Below are 21,283 nucleotides of genomic sequence, written 5' to 3'. Positions count from 1 at the left end.
AGGAGGCTGGGAGTTTGCTCCCAGCTGGCTGTCATGGAATCATGGGATCATTTAGGTTAGAAAAGACCTTTAAGGTTATTGAGTCCTACCATTAAACTAGCACAGAGAAGTCCACCAATAAACCATATCCCCAGGTGCCATCAAATCCACAATCAGACTGGAGCTAATTAGCACAATTCAAGGAGTTACTAAAAAGGAGTTACTAAAAAGGATTACAGGGAACTCTCCTTTGGGACAGCCAGGGAAGTTACACTTTTTTAAAATGTGGGTGAAAGCAGAAGCTTGCAAGGTGTGGATCTCTTCCTTTTTATGGCAAAATTGGCCAAAGCAGATTTCAGTGAGAGGCGACAGAGCTGGGGCTTTTCTTGGAGCCCGTTGGTCACCCTGGAGCAAATGTCAGAGGAATTTATTCGTCTTTCCCGGCGCTCCCGCTGGGAGCCTCCCCTCCTCGGAGCTGGAGGGGCCCAACCACCACATCCACTTGTTCCTCAGCAGAGCTGGTGTCTCTCTTGGCCCTGGAGCTGCAGCCCTGGTAGCACTGGGAGGAGTAGTCCCCGAGCCTGCAGACCAGCATCTGGCACTTGAGGTACACCGACGGGTGCCGGCTCATGAACTCAAAGGCGTTGAACTTGAACCGAGCAAAGTGGCTGGAAGGGGAGTAGTAGGTGGCATAGGAAGAATCTCTAGGACACCTAGAAAGGAGTAAAAGAAAGGGATTGGTCTTCATGGATGTGCACACGCTCATTCCTGCAAAATTAAAATTCAAATTATTTGATGAATTCCTGCGAAATTCAGATTTAAACTGGATTATGTCATAGTCGGGTACTAGGAAAGCAGTGGGATAAAAAATGTAACCTTTATAGCATAGTATGGACTTAAAAAATATAGACTATTTAAAGTACTATGAAGCAGCTGGAGGGTTGGCAACTCTTCTTCTTTTTCCAAGAGAAGGACACTTTAAGTGATGAAGAGGGAACAAACAGATTGTTAGTAATGTCAGTGTTATACAAGGCATAAAAATTAGTGTAATGCTTGACCTGGTTTTACAAAAATGACAATTTTACAAAAATGACATTTTACAAAAATGACAATTGTCATCCTAGGATGACAATTCCTACTGCCAGTTTTCAGTGTGTCATCTACTTTTTGCCCACTACTTCAAATTTTGTTCACAGGACAAAGAAATGAAATGAAAACAAGGTCTAAATAGAATTTCTTATTTCCAAACTCATACTGCAAAAAAAAAAAAATTTGAAAGACCACTTTTCACAGTCTGTTGACAGGGAGTTCTAACCCCATTCAGATTGGCTGTATTATTTAAAATAAATGTGGGTGACAGGTGTGATTGAGCTCTTACCTGTTCCTGACTAAGTAATAGGCCAGCGTGTTAAAATCCCGAGGGTCAGGTGATGCCACACACGTGTCCACAACCACCTTCAGGTTTGGGTCTGGGCTGAGGAGACAGGCTTGCAGGTAGAGGTTTTGGTTGAGGTCGATGTAGTAGGGAGAGCCGCGCACCTGGCGCCGGAAGGCCGGGGACTCGTAGAAGGTGATGTTCATCTTGTAGCTTCCAAACTGGTACTCGTCCACATCCACCGTGTCCTCGGCAGTGTACACCACCTGCTGCCAGCTCTTCCTCAGCATTCTGCAGCTGACATGCAGGTTGATGTTCTTCTTCCTCCTGATTATGTACCCGGAAGATGAGACCCTGATGGTGTTGGAGTAGTTGATTGTGTCGTTGTTCTCCTGTTGAACGATGCAATTTACAATCAGGAATTGTGCTTTTGTCATCTCTCATATTTCCTGAAAAATCCCTTTACCGGGATTTCTTCTCCTGGGAAGATGAGAAGCCTCAGCTTCTCCATGTTTTGCTCCTATGGAATGTGGTCTGGAGACTGTTTACCCAAATATGTGAATTGTTTTTACTTAATGACCAATCACCATCAGCTGTGTCAGACTCTGAGGAGTCAGTCACCAGTTTTTATTATCCATTCTTGTTAAGCCTTCTGTCTGTATCCTTCTCTTCCTTTAGTATAGTTTTAGTATAACATTAGAATGGAATGGAATGGAATGGAATGGAATGGAATGGAATGGAATGGAATGGAATGGAATGGAATGGAATAGAATAGAATAGAATAGAATAGAATAGAATAGAATAGAATAGAATAGAATAGAATAGAATAGAATAGAATAGAATAGAATAGAATAGAATAATAAACCAGCCTTCTGAGAACATGGAGTCAGATTCCTCATCTCTCACCTCAAGCTGGGGACCCCTCACAAACACCACAGTCATGTTCCATCTAGGTTTTGCCAAGCTTAGATATGCAATTGAGTGCCCAAAACGGGGAGTTTACCTCTTGTGTTGTCCCACAGCCGTTGTAGGGGATGTTGAATACAACCTCCTGCGAGGTGACTGTCGGTCTGCAGCGCTTGTCATTCAGGGTGACCCTCTGTGCTGAGTAGCCCTGAGACTGGAGGTAGTCTCTGCTGACCACTACGTGCATGTAGTCTGGCAAGCACTGAATGGCTGGTGGAAGAGGAAGATACAATATATTTGTGACTTTAGGTATTTGGTAATGATTAGAGGCAGTTTTTTTTCAGAATTTTGAAGTCAGGCGGTTCCCACACCAACCCACTCTATTTCACGCACTTCATTCAGTTTCCACAATCTTTAAATTGACACAGATATTTATTCTGCAAACGAAAGCAATAAATAGGCTTGTCTGTTGGGAAACACTGGCCAGGAACTTACTGGTGTTGTGACCTGCTGGAATGGAGGAGTAGTGAGCCTGAAAGCCTCTGAAGGAGAATCTGGAATCGCTGTGGAAGCGAACACTCATCATGTTTGAAGAGGACACGTATGTGGGAAAGGAGCCAGAACAGAATCTCCCAAGAAGAGGGGAAGAGTGGAGGGGTCCATCGTAGACTTCAATGTAGTCGTGCTGGCACGTCCCTCTTTGCAACCTGGTAGAAAAACATCAGCATTTGTCAAATCCATTTCAGAAACTCTGATTTCACTGTCTAACATGTGATAAAATCTTTCAGTGTTTAAAGTTCTCTCAGCACAAATTTAATTTGGCGTTTATGCAGTTCTAGCAGAAAATGGTGAGTAAAAAATGCAACATCAATCCAGATTTTGATCTGGTCTTCCAACTGTGGATGTTATTGGAAGTATCTTTAAAACTGGGAAGGTTGCCTGTTTCAGACAAGATCTCAGACTTCTCAAGTAAGTTTTGACTTTGATATTTGCCCAGGGAATCAAGGCTTTACTTACTCAATATCTCTAAATGTGAGAGTTACACGGAAATTGTTCTCCACTTGTATTTCCCACGTGCAGTCAGCGTCGTTTGGATAATTTCCAGGATAGTTGGGACTCTGCAGCACCCCAGAGGGATCTGAGACTGAGCCACCGCAAAAATAAGGTGCTGCAGAAAGAAATGGGAAAGAATTTACTTACAGTAACCTCTGCAAAATTGTACTTGAGCTGTGTGTGCCTCATCAAGTGCTACTGAAAAGCAGGTCCCCTGCTGACTGCAGGTGGTACTATAGGAGCTGAGTCAAAACTAATATTTGTTTTTGCTTTAGGTTAGCTTTGGTGTTGGGTTTGGCATTCACTCAGGGGTGGATTTCCATCCATGGAGTCAGACTACCCTCTTCAGGCTGGGCTGGTAACACCTGGATGCTTTCTGCCCCTTTTTAGAGTTGAGGTCCATTCTGGGAGGTGTCATGACACTTGAAATGGAAGCACTTTCCTCAACAGACAGCCTCTCATCAGTTACTCTGCTGCTTCTCTTTATTCCCCTAAGGTCTTTGGAGGGTAATTAGGTTTCAAGTTTTCTAGAAAACTGCAATTTTCTGGTCTCAGATGAAATAAGCACTTCAGGCTGCTGCGAAAAGTCCTAAGTACAAACATAGCTGCAAAAAGCTTTAGTATTCCTGCCAGCATGAATGACATAATTCTTGCCACAGGTAATCCTAAAAGTGTTTTTGTAGGAAGGTGAGCACAACCACTAAATATAAATGCTTCAAGATGTGACATTTAAAGATGAAAATCCATTTTATATTCTGCTTGAAAAAGATCACTCACACTTGCAGCGATATTGTCATAGAGACAAAAGACAAATTTACAGAAATGTGCAGCAGGGAGACAGACTGCAAATTAGCAAGGTGAGAAGAGCCACAGCAGAGCATTACCTGGTGGGGGTGTTGAGATGGCCACTGGAGCTGTGTGAAGGAAGAAGAGACACATGTGAGAAATGCAATTCATGAGAAGAGACACGTGAGAAATGCAATTCATGAGAAGAGACACATATGAGTAATGCAATTCATGAGAAAGAAACTGGGGCCTGAACATGGCATCACCTTGAGGCACAGAATGATAAAATGGGGATCAGAGAGAGGCAGTGAAGTGGAAACAGGAGATGAGGCACAGAGGGTCATGAGCTCCATAGGAGACCCAGTTGCCTTGACAACAAATGATCATATTCTCATTTCTTCTGATCATATCCCAAACCCCAGAGTATATCTAGAAAACAACGCTGGTACAAGCAAGGCAGGAATTGATGGGGTGAAGGCAGATTGGTCCCTGGGCATGAGACTCCTGGTTGCAGTGGAAGGCAATCCCTCTGCAAAGAGTTTCATTAAACCAGCAACGGCTGCAGAGATGCTGGACTCACAGCACAGTTGTCCCATTTGCCAGCTCTTCCCCATGATCTGTTTGCATCCCCACTTTAGTTTGGGGTGGCCTAAGAGGACAGGCCCAGGGCTGGGAGACTGCCTGCAGAGCAATCTACTCTGGCAAGGGAGATGAGGAGCAGTGGGAGGGCAGTGAGTGAGAGTGGACAGGGTTACCTGCTGTGCTGCTCTTTGCTGTGCTAGGCGCTGTGCTTGTGGTGGTCAGCAGTGCTGGGCCGGACTCCTCGGTGGTGGCAGGGGCTGGTGCTGTGCTGTTCATTTCCAGAAGGGTGGATGTGTCTGTAAGTTGGGGAGGTGATGAGTTCAATGGCAGTGGCCATGAGAAGCAGAGCTGGAGGCCTAATGCCAGGAGAGAGGCTGGAGCTCTTTCCTTCCTTTCCCCCATCCTGGCACCAGCCTGACCTGTCCCCAGTCCTGCCCCATCCTCCATCAAGAACAATCCCTCAATCCACAGCTTTGCCCCATCAGTGGATGCCAACAGCAGGAATTGTGGAGATCCTGGTGTTCCCTGTGTGTGCAAGAATGGGGATTTTGGATGGCACGGGCCTGAGTCCAAGGCAGCAGAAGAGCCCAGCCTCACCTCTGCCCTGGCGTGACCCAAAACCCTGTTAGAATGATGTGCAAAAGAGCCAGAGCTCCCTGCTGGCCCCGCACCTGCACAGATGACACTGGCATCCTCCGTGTGCCTGCAGTTGTGCACGCCCCAGCCGCTGTGCCGGCACATCTGGAGGGAGGGCTCGTCCCCGCGGCACTGCACATCATCCAGGAAGATGCGTCCGGAGCCCGGGCCAAAGCGAGCGTTGCTTGGGGCTCCCAGGGGCCGGCCACAGCCCAGCTGCTGGCACACCACCCGGGCATCCCGCAGGTCCCACTGGTCGTCACACACCGTGCCCCACGTGCTGCCGTCGTACAGCTCCACGCGGCCCTCGCAGCCGTTCCTGCCGCCCGACAGCCGCACGCCGGGCCCTGACAAGATGCAGTTTGGGGTCAGTCCAAGTCAGAATCCACAGCTCCCACTACCACCCCTACTCTTTTTGAGATTTGGTCACAGAGACCATGATCTGTGGTGGTGCAGGCTCCAAAGACTTGGAGGGGACAGTGGCTGAGGAGAGACGCTGGGTATCGAGATGGGACATGTTCCCTGTCCAGGGCCCTGCTAGATGTGCCTGGGGACAGAGGTGCTCAAGACCCTGTGACATGGGCGGAAAAGCTCTTTGCCTACTGTGCAAATTCACAGGCCCATTCACTGAGGGGGACATTCATGGAGCCTGGAGATGTCAGGGGAATATCGGAGGCGCAGTCTTGCACCGACCAGGATCAGACCTGTTGAACTCCCCTCTTCACTAATTGTGCCAGATTGGGGCTGGCTTTAAAAACGGGCCTAGGATGGGTGAGCTGGACTTACCTGTTGTGAGTGGCCATTGAGGAGGAAGGGTTGTCTCAGGGGCTGCAACAAAGAACAGGGAATGAAGAAATGGGTAGTGAATGCATCAGGATTGTAACAATGGAAGGACATGGACATGGACATGAACATGGACGTGGAGATGAAAAACCAGGCTATAGGATGAAAAGGGGAAGGGAGCATGGAGTTCTGTCCAGCCTTTCCCCATCCAGACCCCACTCAGATGTGCTCCCAGTCCTGCTCCATCTTTCCCACTCTACAATCTCTCCATCTGGTTTTTGCCACCTTGTCACTCAATCCCAGCTCTGCCAAGAAAAGTCAGCATGCCTGCCTTCAGGGGAGGAGCCCAAAAGCTCTCAGATGGACTCTGCTGGCCCCGTACCTGCACAGATGACACTGGCATCCTCCGTGTGCCTGCAGTTGTGCATGCCCCAGCCATTGTGCCGGCACATCTGGAGGGAGGGCTCGTCCCCGCGGCACTGCACGTCGTCCAGGAAGATGCGTCCGGAGCCCGGGCCAAAGCGAGCGTTGCCTGGGGCTCCCAGGGGCTGTCCACAGCCCAGCTGCTGGCACACCACCCGGGCATCCCGCAGGTCCCACTGGTCGTCACACACCGTGCCCCACGTGCTGCCGTCGTACAGCTCCACGCGGCCCTCGCAGCCGTTCCTGCCGCCCGACAGCCGCACGCTGGGCCCTGACACACAGCACAAGGCACAGTTTGGGGTCACTCCAAGTCAGAATCCACAGCTCCCACCACCTCCCCTACTGTTTTGGAGATTTGGTCACAGAGACCATGATCTGCGGTGGCGCAGACTCCAAAGACTAGGAGGGGACAGTGGCTGAGGAGAGACCCTGGTTGAGGAGAGATGGCACATGTTCCCTGTCCAGGGACCCGCTGGATGTGTCTGGGGACAGAGGTGCTCAAGACCCTGTGTCTTGTGCGGAAAAGCTCTTTGCCTACTGTGCAAATTCACTGGCCCATTCAGTGAGGGGGACACTCATGGAGCCTGGAGATGTCAGGGGAATAGGGGAACAGCAGTCTTGCACCAACCAGGATCAGACCTGTTGAACTCCCCTCTTCACTAATTGTGCCAGATTGGGGCTGGCTTTAAAATTGGGCCATAAGCTGAGTGAGCTGTACTTACCTGTTGTGAGTGGCCATTGAGGAGGAGGGGTTGTCTCAGGGGCTGCAACAAAGAACAGGAATGAACAAAGGGTATTGAAAGCATCAGGATTGAACAATGAATGGACATGGACATGGACATGGACATGGACATGAAAACCCAGGTTGCAGGACTAAATTGGGAAGACAGCATGGAGTTCTGTCCTGACTTTCCTCCATCCAGACCCCACTCTGATGTGCTCCCAGTCCTGCTCCATCTTTCCCACTCTACAATCTCTCCATCTGTTTTTTGCCACCTCGTCACTCAGCCCCAGCTCTGCCAAGAGATGCCAGCATTCCTGCCTTCAGTGGAAGAGCCCAAAAACCCTTCAGATGGACTCTGCTGGCCCCGCACCTGCACAGATGACGCTGGCATCCTCCGTGTGTCTGCAGTTGTGCATGCCCCAGCCGCTGTGCCGGCACATCTGGAGGGAGGGCTCGTCCCCGCGGCACTGCACGTCGTCCAGGAAGATGCGTCCGGAGCCCAGGCCAAAGCGAGCGTTGCTTGGGGCTCCCAGGGGCCGGCCACAGCCCAGCTGCTGGCACACCACGCGGGCATCCCGCAGGTCCCACTGGTCGTCACACACCGTGCCCCACGTGCTGCCGTCGTACAGCTCCACGCGGCCCTCGCAGCCGTTCCTGCCGCCCGACAGCCGCACGCCGGGCCCTGACACACGGCACAAGGCACAGTTTGGGGTCAGTCCAAGTCAGAATCCACAGCTCCCACTACCTCCCCTACTCTTTTGCAGATTTGGTCACAAAGACCATGATCTGCGGTGGCGCAGACTCCAAAGATTAGGAGGGGACAGTGGCTAAGGAGAGACCCTGGGTATGGAGATGGCACATGTTCCCTGTCCAGGGATCCGCTGGATGTGCCTGGGGACAGAGGTGCTCAAGACCCTGTGTCATGTGCGGAAAAGCTCTTTGCCTACTGTGCAAATTCACTGGCCCATTCACTGAGGGGGACACTCATGCCACCAGGAGATGTCAGGGGAATAGGGCAGGCGCAGTCTTGCACCGACCACGATCAGACCTGTTGAACTCCCCTCTTCACTAATTGTGCCAGATTGTGGGTGGCTTTAAAAACGGGCCTAGGATGGGTGAGCTGGACTTACCTGTTGTGAGTGGCCACTGAGGAGGAAGGGTTGTCTCAGGGGCTGCAACAAAGAACAGGGAGGGAAGAAATGGGGAGTGAATGCATCAGGATTGTCACAATGGATGGACATGGACATGGACCTGGACATGGATATGGAAATGAAGACCCGGGTTGTAGGACTAAATTGGGAAGACAGGATGGAGTTCTGTCCTGACTCTCCCCCATCCAGACCCCACTCTGATGTGCTCCCAGTCCTGCTCCATCTGTCCCACTCTACAATCTCTCCATCTGGTTTTTGCCACCTCGTCACACAGCCCCAGCTCTGCCAAGAGATGTCAGCATGCCTGCCTTCAGGGGAGGTGCCCAAAAGCTCTCAGATGGACTCTGCTGGCCCCGTACCTGCACAGATGACACTGGCATCCTCCGTGTGCCTGCAGTTGTGCATGCCCCAGCCGTTGTGCCGGCACATCTGGAGGGAGGGCTCGTCCCCGCGGCACTGCACGTCGTCCAGGAAGATGCGTCCGGAGCCCGGGCCAAAGCGAGCGTTGCTTGGGGCTCCCAGGGGCTGTCCACAGCCCAGCTGCTGGCACACCACCCGGGCATCCCGCAGGTCCCACTGGTCGTCACACACCGTGCCCCACGTGCTGCCGTCGTACAGCTCCACGCGGCCCTCGCAGCCGTTCCTGCCGCCCGACAGCCGCACGCCAGGTCCTGACACACGGCACGGGGACAAGGACGAGCTCACACCAGCCCAGCACTCTGCTCTGCCCACACGGGCCACTGCAACAGGGCTGCTGCATGGCCAGGCATGGGGCTGGGGGGCTGGAATTACCTGTGGAGTTTGGCCCGGATGTGGTGGGTGCTGAAGTTGTGGCTGCAAGGAAGAATTGGTGTCAATGACAAAGGTGCCAAACAGAATTATCACAATGTCGTGCAGATGAGTGTAGCCCATTTCTAGGAGCCCTGTCCTGTGATTCCCTCAATATCCTGGAGAGTTCTTTCACTCATCTCAAATCACTATCCTGACTTTGCTGTTTCACACACACCCCACTTGCACACAGTCAACTCTCCTGGATGTCAAAATATTTAAGGCAGCATTTGTCTTTCCTCCACCCACCTCCCCCATGCCAGAGCATGTCTAGGAAATAGTTCTGGTACCACCCATGCAGGACATGAGGCAGTTAAGGCAGAATGAATTTTTTGCTCCTGGTTGCAGTGGAAGGCAATCCCTCTGCAAAGAGTTTCATTAAACCAGCAACGGCTGCAGAGATGCTGGACTCACAGCACAGTTGTCCCATTTGCCAGCTCTTCCCCATGATCTGTTTGCATCCCCACTTTAGTTTGGGGTGGCCTAAGAGGACAGGCCCAGGGCTGGGAGACTGCCTGCAGAGCAATCTGCTCTGGCAAGGGAGATGAGGAGCAGTGGGAGGGCAGTGAGTGAGAGTGGACAGGGTTACCTGCTGTGCTGCTCTTTGCTGTGCTAGGCGCTGTGCTTGCGGTGGTCAGCAGTGCTGGGCCGGACTCCTCGGTGGTGGCAGGGGCTGGTGCTGTGCTGTTCATTTCCAGAAGGGTGGATGTGTCTGTAAGTTGGGGAGGTGATGAGTTCAATGGCAGTGGCCATGAGAAGCAGAGCTGGAGGCCTAATGCCAGGAGAGAGGCTGGAGCTCTTTCCTTCCTTTCCCCCATCCTGGCACCAGCCTGACCTGTCCCCAGTCCTGCCCCATCCTCCATCAAGAACAATCCCTCAATCCACAGCTTTGCCCCATCAGTGGATGCCAACAGCAGGAATTGTGGAGATCCTGGTGTTCCCTGTGTGTGCAAGAATGGGGATTTTGGATGGCACGGGCCTGAGTCCAAGGCAGCAGAAGAGCCCAGCCTCACCTCTGCCCTGGCGTGACCCAAAACCCTGTTAGAATGATGTGTAAAAGAGCCAGAGCTCCCTGCTGGCCCCTCACCTGCACAGATGACGCTGGCATCCTCTATGTGCCCGCAGTTGTGCACGCCCCAGCCGCTGTGCCGGCACATCTGGAGGGAGGGCTCGTCCCCGCGGCACTGCACGTCGTCCAGGAAGATGCGTCCGGAGCCCGGGCCAAAGCGAGCGTTGCTTGGGGCTCCCAGGGGCTGGCCACAGCCCAGCTGCTGGCACACCACCCGGGCATCCCGCAGGTCCCACTGGTCGTCACACACCGTGCCCCATGTGCTGCCGTCGTACAGCTCCACGCGGCCCTCGCAGCCGTTCCTGCCGCCTGACAGCCGCACGCCGGGCCCTGACACACGGCACAGGGACAAGGACAAGGACAAGGACAAGGACAAGGACAGCTTTCCACCAGCTCTGCACCCATGGCCTCTAACTTCCCAACTGCTTTTCAGATTTTGCCACAGTGGCCATGAGGTGGAGTAGTGCAGAGCCAAAGGGGCGTGGAGTAGTTTGTGACCAAGGATGGACGCTGGGCATACAGCCGGCAGTCTAGCCTTGTTCACGGACTTGTTGGTGTCCTGTTAGAGCTGTCTGTTTGCAGAAGTCATGGATTCACTGAGAAATTTCCAGAAAAACTCTTTGCGTCCCTTGGGAGCACCATCCCCAATGGGGACCCTTCAAACACTCTGGAGTTTTCATGGGCCAAGGGGGTAAGCAGCCTCACATTGAGCAGGATCAGCACTGTTGGACTCCCCTTTTCTCATCTTGTGCCTGGCTAGGCATCACTTAGAAATTGGGTATAAGCTGGGTGAGAAGGACCTACCTGTTGTGAGTGGCTGTTGAGAAGGAGTGGTTGGATTGGCAGCTGCAAAGAAGAAGAGGGAGTGAACAAAAGCATAGTGAGGCTTGTGGCAGTGTATGGACTTGGACGTTGACATGGTCATGAACATGGACATGAAAATTCAGGCTGTAGGACTAAAGGGGGAAGAGAGCTTGGGTCCTGCCTCTTCCCTCATTCCTCTACTAGCTGGACTTGTCCCCAGTCCTGCCCCATCCTCCCCAAAGAACAACTCCACCCTCCTGCTCTTTGCCCCCTCATTTAGCCTCTAAAGCAGGAATTGTGGAATGTCCAGTGTGCCCTCTCTGAGTAAAAACGTGTCTTTTACATCGCACAGGATTCAGCCCTGGGTGGCAGAAAACGCCTGGTGGCAGCTTCTGCCCTAACCCTACCAGGGACACTCAGCTTGGCTGTTCTCAGAGAACCCAGAACACACTTAGGGTGTGTGCAAAAGGCCACTCACCTGCACAGATGACACTGGCATCCTCCATGTGCCCGCAGTTGTGCACACCCCAGCCGCTGTGCCGGCACATCTGGAGGGAGGGCTCGTCCCCGCGGCACTGCATGTCATCCAGGAAGATGTGGCCGGAGCCTGGGCCAAAGTGTGCATCTTGTGGGGCATCCAGGGCCTCTCCACAGCCCAGCTGCTGGCACACCACCTGGGCATCCCGCAGGTCCCACTGGTCGTCACACACCGTGCCCCACGTGCTGCCGTCGTACAGCTCCACGCGGCCCTCGCAGCCGTTCCTGCCGCCTGACAGCCGCACACCGGGCCCTGACACACAGCACAAGGCACAACATCAGGGTTCCAACACCCCAGCATCCACAGTCCCACAGTCCCCCACCACCTCCCCTACTGTTTTGGAGATTTGGCCGCAGTGACTTCGATTTGAGGTGGTGCAAACCTAAAGAGACCAAGGAAGGGGAGTGAGAGAGCAAAGACCCCAGGTGCATGGAAGGGTGATGCATAATGAGCAAGGATCTGCTGGGGAATCCCATGAGAACAGCCTGGGGGTCCTGGGAGCTGCTGGGGGCATGAGGGCATTTGCCAAAAATCATGTGACATCCCCCCCTACCAGTCACACATGTTGCAGGTGTTTGAGGCTACAGGCCGTGGCAGGGCATCCACAAGGAACTGGCCAACTCTGCTTGATGGCTGAACAGCAAACAGCCATGACCTGGCATCAGGACAGATACCTGGGGCTGGGGCTGGCCTGGCAAGCATATGGGCTTGAGGAAAGGGATTGCCCCCATCCTCTTGGTAATTGCTGCCCCACAGCCAGGAGCCATGGAGTGTCTGGCAGACCAGGGCTTGGACCCACACCACTGCAGTTGCAGCTCTGCTGACGCTCAGATCCTCCCTGGCAGAAGCCCTCAAATGACAAGACCGTTTGCCATGGGCAGAAGGGACCAGCAGTATTGCAGTGAGCAGGCTCAGCCCTGCTCTTCTCTCTTCTTCTCTTGCACCGAGGTGGGGCTCACTATAAAACTGGGAAAATGCTGGATGGGAAGGAATTACCTGTTGTGTACGGCCATTGAGCAGGAGGAGTTGGATCGGCAGCTGCGAGGAAAAAGAGGGAATGAATGAAAGAATACTAAAGGCAGCAAACTTGTGACAGCAGATGGACATGGACATGGACATGGACATGGACATGGACATGGTCATGGCATGGACATGGGCATGGATATGGACATGGACATGGACATGGACTTGGAAATGCCAGGCTCAAGGAATGAAGGCATGAAAGGGCATGGAACTCCTGCCACTGACCTATCCAGACACCAACCTGACACGTCCCTGGTACAGCCCATGCTGTGATCCCACCAACCTACTCTTTGCAACCACATGGAGCACCTACACCTGTGAGACTGGAGAGCCTGTTCTGACCTCTCTGCAAAAATGGGGATTTTGCATAACATGTATTTCAGCACCAGGCAGCAGAAGACCCCAGGCTTTCCTCTCTGCCCTGGCTCTGCATGGCTGTTTCCCATGGAGGACACCAGAACTCATCCAGTGTGAGCTGCTGGAGAGCTGATGGTCTCTGCTGGCCCCGCACCTGCACAGATGACACTGGCATCCTCCGTGTGCCTGCAGTTGTGCACGCCCCAGCCGCTGTGCCGGCACATCTGGAGGGAGGGCTCGTCCCCACGGCACTGCACGTCGTCCAGGAAGATGTGGCCGGAGCCCGGGCCAAAGTGAGCAGTGTCCAGCGCAGCCAGGGCCTCTCCACAGCCCAGCTGCTGGCACACCACCCGGGCATCCTGCAGGTCCCACTGGTCGTCACACACCGTGCCCCACGTGCTGCCGTCGTACAGCTCCACGCGGCCCTCGCAGCCGTTCCTGCCGCCCGACAGCCGCACGCCGGGCCCTGACACACGGCACGGGGACAAGGACGAGCTCACACCAGCCCAGCACTCTGCCCTGCCCACACGGGCCACTGCAACAGGGCTGCTGCACTGCCAGGCATGGGGCTAGGGGGCTGGAATTACCTGTGGAGTATGGCCCCGATGTGGTGGGTGCTGGAGCTGCGGATATAAGGAAGAATTTGGTGTCAATGACAAAGGTTCCACACAGAGCCATCACAATGTTATGCTGATGGGTGAAACCCATTTTCTAGGAGCCCCGGTCCTGTGATTCCTACAACATCCTGCAGAGGATGTCTCATCTCTTTCATTCATCTGTAATGACTGTCTCGACTTTACTGTTTCACACACTGAACAGTGAGAGTGCACAGGGTTACCTGGTGTGCTCCCTTCTCCTCTTGCAATCCCTGATGTCATCATCATCCCTTCTGTAGTCACCAGCCCTGCTGAGGTGGTTGTCTGTGCTGAGGTGGCTGTCTCTGCTGAGGTTGCCATCTGTGCTATCAGGGTTGTTTCCTTTATCTTCTGCTCTATCATGGACATCCCTGCTGGGGAGGTAATTCTTACAGTGGCCACAGCCTTTGGTGTGATAGGCAAGGATGGATGATTAATGATGGTAGAGAGGGTGAAGCTCTGTGTCATTTCCCGTAGAGACACCAGCCCAAAGTGCCCTGAGTCCTTCCCCAACCTCCCAGCTCTGTCACCTCTCTGTCCTGCTCTTTGTCACCTCTCTGAAACCCTATTCCTGCAGGACAGGAGAGTCTGCTGTGCTCTCTTTGTGCAAACAGGCTTTTTCTTGGCACATGCTCAGCTCACCAAGCAACAGAAAGCGCCAAGGTTGCTGCTTTGCCCCACATCTTCCAAGAGAGGTCAGCATGGCTGCTTCCATGGGAGTGCACCAAAATCCACCAGTGGGACAGGTGCTGGGGGTTAGGGTCACTCAATAAAGGGATTGGGAGCATTTAGGAGACCAATGAGTGAGAGATGACAGGGTTACCTGGTGTGCTCTCTTCTGCTCTCATAGCTGTTTTCTCTGAAGTGCCCAACAATGGTGAAGTTTTCATCCTTGTGAATATGGTTGTCTCTGGTGAGGTGGACGTCTCTGCTGGGCTGGACATCACTGCTGAGGTGGGCATCTCTGGCATGGCACTGGATGCCACTGTGCTGGTCATCTCTGCTGGGCTGGACATCACTGTTGAGGTGGACATCTCTGGTATGCTACTGGGTAGCACTGAGGTGGTCATCTCTGCTGGGGTGGACGTCTCTGGTGCACTAGTGGGTAGTGCTGCGCTGGTCGGGTATGTTGGGCTGGATGTTCCTGCTAAGGAGGTCATTAGTGCAATGGCAATGGACATGAAAAGCAGAGCTGGACAAATAATGGGGGAAGAGAGCATGGAACTCTCTCCTGTTGGGAGAGAGACTCATTTTGGGAGTCTGTCTGCAGTGCAGTCAGGTCTGGGAAGGAAGTCCAGGGGCACTAAAGAGGACAGTGAGTGACAGTGGACAGGGTTACCTGCTGTGCTCTGCTCCACTGTGGTGGTCACATCAGGCAGTGAGTACAGCACTGGTAGGGCAGAGGATGACACTGGTAAAGCAGATGACTCTGGTAAAGTGGACATCTCTCTCGTGGTCGTTTGCCATGGGTTGGGTGTGACTGCTGGGGTTGTCATTGGCACTGTGGAGGCCATCTCCACTAGGAAGGATGTCTCTGCTCTGGGGGATGGTGGCACGGTGGCAGTTGTCACCAATGGGCTTGTCTCCTCCTCTGTGTTGGTTGGTAATCCAGTTGTGGCCGTCTCCCATGGGGATATCTCCTCTCTGAAGGCTGTTGATGCTGACATTAGAGACATTGTTGGTTCTGTGGGTGTTGTCCCTCCTGTGGTGGTTGTCTCCAGGGCTGAATCTGCTGCATATGTTTGTATTTGCTCGGCTTGTTTTGAATCAGGCTCCTCTGTGAAAAAAAAAAGAAGAAAAACACCCCAGACATGAGCACTGTGCAATGTGTGGTAGCTACAAGCCCAGATCCTTGAGGATGATGAACTGAAATCAAGAGCAGTTACTCTGATGGGATAGTCCTCCTTACCTGGGATCAATGGAGAGAATGGAGGTGGGTAACAGCCAATTTAACATTTTTATTGGAAGTGGTATTTCCAGATGGTAAGCAGGGTAAGGTTCAGGGATGGCATCTGCTCCCAGCCCCTGGACTCCACAGCCCAGGCACAGGCTGAGACTCCACAGGCTCCTAGCATGAAGGGGGGAGCTGTGGGGCTGCTGGCAGCAGCGGGGCTTAGACCTGTCCCCGTTGTGAATGCCATCTGCAGAGGATCAGGACAACCCCAGGAACAGTTTGGGCAGTTGTTTTGGGATGGTGCTTGGTGCAAGGGCAGGAGTGGACCAGGCTGAATCATCTGTTGGATGATTCATCCAGCCTGTAGAAGGCACTGGAGCTATGAACGCAGGCAAGAAATAAATGGCATTTTAAAAGGCTCTGAATATATCACACATCGATTAATACAGGTCTGGGAGCAATTTTTATTCTTTTCTTCTAAGTGAAAAACACTGGTGTAGCTAGCACTTCCTTCCAGTATGGATTCAGCTCTCCAGGCTGTTACTGTCTAAGGAAATGTGGAATGCTGCAATATTGATACAAAACACCTGAACAGTCTGTTGTCCTCAGCAATGCTCGGTTCATGATGATCAGTTGTTAATACATGAGAAAAAAAAGATACAAATAACCCACATTCTCCTAAAAAATAATGGTAAAGTAAAATGAACACAGCAAGCTGAAAGAGTACTCAAAATGGATGGATATTTGCAAAGGAAAAAGGCATTAATGGACCTAAACGAAGGAAGACTTGAAAAATACAGAAACAATCCAAAGTGAATTGTGAGCTATGGCAATCTGAGCTGTGATTGTGAAATTTTTATAGCCCATAAGAAATCCATTAAGAATTCACCTAACCCCATTCTTCCCTGATAAACATTGCCTATCAGACATAGCTTTGTCACTAATTTTGAACTGTTTCCTTATTGCCACTGCCAGGTGATTGGATGGAGCAATTGTCCTGCATATCTGCAATGTAGATCAGATCCTTGGGGTTTTTAATTGCTTTACATAACGAGAAAAACACAAATCTGTAGGGGGATAGAATATAAAAAAATAAAGATAGTGTAGAAAGTAAACATCTTACACTGAAGGAGTTGCAGCTGGGCCAATTAGCGAAGATTAGGAACAGGCCTGACTTTAACAGGCCACATCTGTAAGCAATGAGAAGGAGAGTGCTATAAAAGAATGGGTTGGTTGGTTGAGAAGGGAACTGGAGTCAGCTGGCTGCTTTGTGAAGAAGAAAGAGTGAGTGCTTTGAGGAGCTGCTCATGAGAAAACACCAAGAAGGTGTGAAACTTTTGCGATAAGGAGACAACAGTACGGAACCCCCGCAGTAAGATGACAACACAAATCCATGCTGGTTCTGCAGGGTGGAATGAATGGAATGGATTGGAGGGGGGGAAAAAAAAATGTGGAAGTACCTGAACAGACGACAGAAGCATCTTCATAGTGGGCACAGTTGTGGATCCTCCACCCCGTGTGATTGCAGCGCAGCAAGGACGCCTCGTTCCCGCTGCACCTCACGTTGTCCAGCACGATGTCACCCGAGCCTTGCCCAAAGTAGGCACTTCCCAGGGCTGCAATGGCCCTGCCACACCCCAGCTGCCTGCACACGACCTGGGCGTCAGCGAGGTCCCAGAAGTCATCGCACACCGTCCCCGAGCGTCCCCGGTAGTAGATCTCAACGCGACCTTCGCACCGGTGCCTTCCGTTCACCAGGTGGACGTAGGGAGCTTTGGGAGAGAGGGCATGGGCACAAAACAGTCAGGGAGATGGGCTGCAAGGAGCATCTGTTCTGCCTTCTTCCCCTTTTGTCTCTAGAAGGTGTTGCCCAGCCCAGTACTAAGTGCTTGTGAGGACAAAGGTGATTTATTCCTTTTTTACTCCTATCTTCCAGTTCCCCAAATCAGCCACATATGTTTAGTACTAGATCCATGCTGTAAAGTTGGCCACCAGGCTAAGCACAAGCAGTTTAAGCAAGAAATGAAATTTTTGGGACAAGTTTAAGGACCAAGAGTCCACATGTCACCAAATACTATAGCTTACAAGAGTAACTTTAGTGGAAGAATTCCACCAAATGTTCCAAGGAATGGATGATGGTCTCAACAGGATTATAAAGATTTCAATAGGAGTTCAGTAGCTTTGTTTCTTATGTACCAGTAAAATTTATTACCTTTTGAAATAAAGAAATAACCTATCCTGTATACAGCTGATTGCTGCATTCATTCAGGTAAAGCCAATCTGCTTTTCAGCTTTTTGTGTCTTGCTTAGCCATTGTGGTGTGACCAGTGTGAAATTCCTGATTTTAGAGATCCATTTTTGGTGAAGAAGTTTATTAAAGACTTTACTATCAAGTGTAAGCAAGCAAATAAATGTTTTAACTTTGGATTTGCAGTATTTACACTCTGGAAATCAAAACACGCAGCTGCACTTGTTATAGTTTACATTGCTGCCAAGCATATATTTACCTTATTATTAAACACTAAGTCATCCAAAGCAAAACAAATTTCAAAAGTTAACACCTCCAGGATTTCTTCACTGCACCTAATTCTTTGCTAGTGGTCCAGAAGTGCAGTCAAGATGGTGACCAAACTAAATTTGCCCTGATTTGTATGACTTTCAAAAGGCAAAGTTATGAAAGTGCCCCTTGACTTATATCTGACTTGTTCCTTCAAATATCTACTTGAGCACGCACATTTTTGAACCCTGCTCACAGGGTTGAGAGGTGAAACAGCAAACCTGGCAAAAAGTCAGAGTGGGATTAGGAAATTAAAGCCAACCTAAGCCAGTTTTATTTGCTTTCATTCAAGGGCTGTCATCACTGTGAGAGCATAACCATCAGCTGGGGGTGAAATTGGATAGGCTGAATCCTTCCTCACACTTCAAAGGTATCAAAAAGACAAAAGCCTGTGATTGTACAAATACAGCAAATACTCTGCTCTGGGACACAGAGGCAGAGAGCAGAGCTAGAGCAGCAAGAGTGAGATGAGTTATCACCAGGAGACAGATGGGGAGAATTGATGAGGTGAATGGTGGCAATATAAATTATCACCACAAAGCTTAAATAACTCATTAGAAAAGTCATCAGCAATTATTCTAGGATATACACAGAACTGTTAACTCAAAGTCACCCAAACCACTCAGGAGATAGAAACTAATCATGGAAGGAAAAATTCCATGACCATAAAAAAAGTTGAACTAAAAGTATTTAATCTCTTATAATTTTTAGATGTCCATCATTTAACCACAGTGCTACAGTGTGAAAACCTAACTTCATGTTATATTTTGTTAAATTGTGCATAAGACCAAGAAGAACCAAACAATACAAGTAATATTAAATATATAGCATATGTGTGCACACGTGTACTCTGGAATAAAATACACATGGAAAATAAGTAAAGAAATAAATCTTTCCATGATTTGTAGATCAGATTTCTGGAACTGGAAGAATACCTCATTCATGATGTACTCACAGACACAATTCTTGCAATGATGCAAGGCACTAAGATGAGTAGGACCCTGTGGTAGCAAAATAAACTCCATAAAATGGTTCAAATAATTTTTATCATCCCCTCTGATGATTAGCTCATAATTTTAGTAGAACAAAACTCTGCTCTTTCATCCAGTTCCCAAACTTTTGCCCAAACCAATACCAGCCTGAATTTAATTTCTGCTCTTGGAACCAACAGAGAGGACTCCAAGCAGTCTTTATAATTTTTTTTATGTGCCCTGGAACAAATCTAAGACTTTTACCTGTTTTGGCCTCCAGAATTGCTGGACCCAACAAGAGAAGCCATGTCAAAATCATGGTGGTACCCATCTCACCAGGTGTTGTTGGTAAAGAGGACCTCACAATATATACTCTCTATTTCTGAAGGGGAGTGGCTCTCCAGGTCTCTTTTTCTTCAGCAGAACAATAAAACAACCACAGCCCTCTAATCTGAAACAAACATGTGTTTGATTTGTTATTTAATATTTTGTAACTTCCTGGGTTTTGCAAAAAGACAATATCTCAAGAGAAACATTTTCCATTGCCCGGAAGGAACTATTTATGCTACCATAGGTTTCACAATCATCTCATTGTACCAAGAAAAAGAGAGCTCCTGTCCAAAGATACCTTTTAGTTCTGGCTGATGCATCTCAGCATTTTTCTTTCATGAGGAGGTTCCTGGTCAGATATTGGGTTGGTAGTGGAATCTTGAAACTAAAATGGGTTTCTTCCAGCAAAATAGCAAGAGACCTTTGCCAACTAATGTGGCAGGTCTTTTTGGGGAGTCATAAATGTCCTAAAGCTTCAGCAGACTTTAAATAAAATGAGATCAGACCTGGTGGCCCTGTTTAAGTCTGACTGAGGGTCTCTGAAGAACCTTGCAGCTGAAGTCAACAGCTCCAGCCCCAGTATAAACTAATTATTTTGGGGCACATTTAAGTACAAGCCAAAATTCCAGTCAAAATTCACTGACAGGCAGATTACCAGGAAATGTCAGAGAATCAGGGTCGACTGATAAGTTTTTGTGCAAACACTGTGGAAAAAAATCAGTGGATTTCATGCATAGTGAAGGAAATTACATAGATGGAAACTAATTTTATTCTAAAATTTCATTTGACCATTTGAACCAACAAATTGGGGGGGAAAAGTCCTGATTTCTTCAGATGAAGAAAATGTCTTGATCTATTCCTTGTTTAATTTTACACAGTGACAATAACAGCTGTGTCATTGAAGAATGAATCCAAGGCTTTTCAACAATATGAAACAATGCTTAATTCTCATTCATCACTCTCTTGCCAGAGTGGTTTCTTTCCTCTGTTTCTGTGTTTCCAACAATTTAACAAGAAACTCTGAGGGTCATCCTAGCACTGAAGAGTCAGAACATTGTTCTCCATCTCATCCCTACCTCCACAGCCATCATGTCTTGCAAGGAAGGAATTATCACCAGTTAAAATTGTTGCCACATATGAATTTATTGCCTCCAGGGACAGCCATCAAGCAGCCATCAAAGCCCAGGCGGAAAAGAGAATGATCTAAAACATCTTTCCACACAGGCCAATATCATTGGAATGGAAGAAGGAAGTGAAAAATATGAGAGGCCAAAGATAACTTTGGAAGGCTTGAAAGTGAACATTCAGAATGGTAAATATGTTTCTTCTTTATCCAAACAACCACATTTGCACATGAATGAGGATATGTACACAACACCTGGTATTTACTATTCATATTCTGGTTTTGACACCCTGACAAGAATGAAAAATCCAGTTTATTTGACTGGCCAATCAAACACTGCAATCACTGAAGCAAGAGTGAGTGATGGATCACAGTTCTTCTCCAAACCCTTGTGATAACTGAAAAAGGGTGAGGAGGAAGGGGAACACAAAAGGGATTCCCAGGTGGTTCAAGTGTAAAAAAAAGTCTTAAGCTGCCCAGGTAAAAGATCAAGATTTATTGTTTGTTTGATTGATTCATTGATTGATTGATTAGTTCTTCACTACCCTCTTCATAAATAAATTATGTATTTCAAAAAACTAGATATTTCTAGAGATCTTTATTATCAGACAATCTCTGCACAATGGAAATGGATAAATAATTTGTTTTAATTAACCTTAGTTAATTAGTGCAAATACCATACAGCATTTCACCCTTCCCACTGGCTAGATAAATCTTTCTTAGTAACACATTTTTGTTCTCAAGGTCTTCTTCTGA

The 21,283-nt window shown here is 49.6% G+C and overlaps 1 protein-coding gene across 1 annotated transcript; it reads right to left on the bottom strand.

The window, feature by feature from the left end:
- Window positions 1–406: 406 nt before the first annotated feature.
- On the bottom strand, window positions 407–19,405 carry DMBT1 (deleted in malignant brain tumors 1; the record flags this gene model as incomplete). The annotated part of the gene is made up of 22 exons (XM_084210177.1): window positions 407–692; window positions 1,358–1,746; window positions 2,358–2,530; window positions 2,756–2,967; window positions 3,278–3,428; window positions 4,198–4,227; window positions 5,353–5,664; window positions 6,104–6,145; window positions 6,483–6,794; window positions 7,246–7,287; window positions 7,618–7,929; window positions 8,378–8,419; window positions 8,758–9,069; window positions 10,314–10,625; window positions 11,100–11,141; window positions 11,578–11,889; window positions 12,634–12,675; window positions 13,172–13,483; window positions 14,476–14,844; window positions 14,992–15,429; window positions 17,007–17,318; window positions 19,339–19,405. The coding sequence occupies 22 exons, from the start codon at window positions 19,403–19,405 to the stop codon at window positions 407–409; spliced, it is 4,821 nt and encodes a 1,606-aa protein (XP_084066303.1).
- Window positions 19,406–21,283: the final 1,878 nt, after the last annotated feature.

Source organism: Fringilla coelebs (genome assembly GCF_963513975.1).
Source record: "Fringilla coelebs genome assembly, chromosome: 8".
NCBI lineage: Eukaryota > Metazoa > Chordata > Aves > Passeriformes > Fringillidae > Fringilla > Fringilla coelebs.
This window is presented reverse-complemented; position numbering and strand designations above follow the sequence as displayed.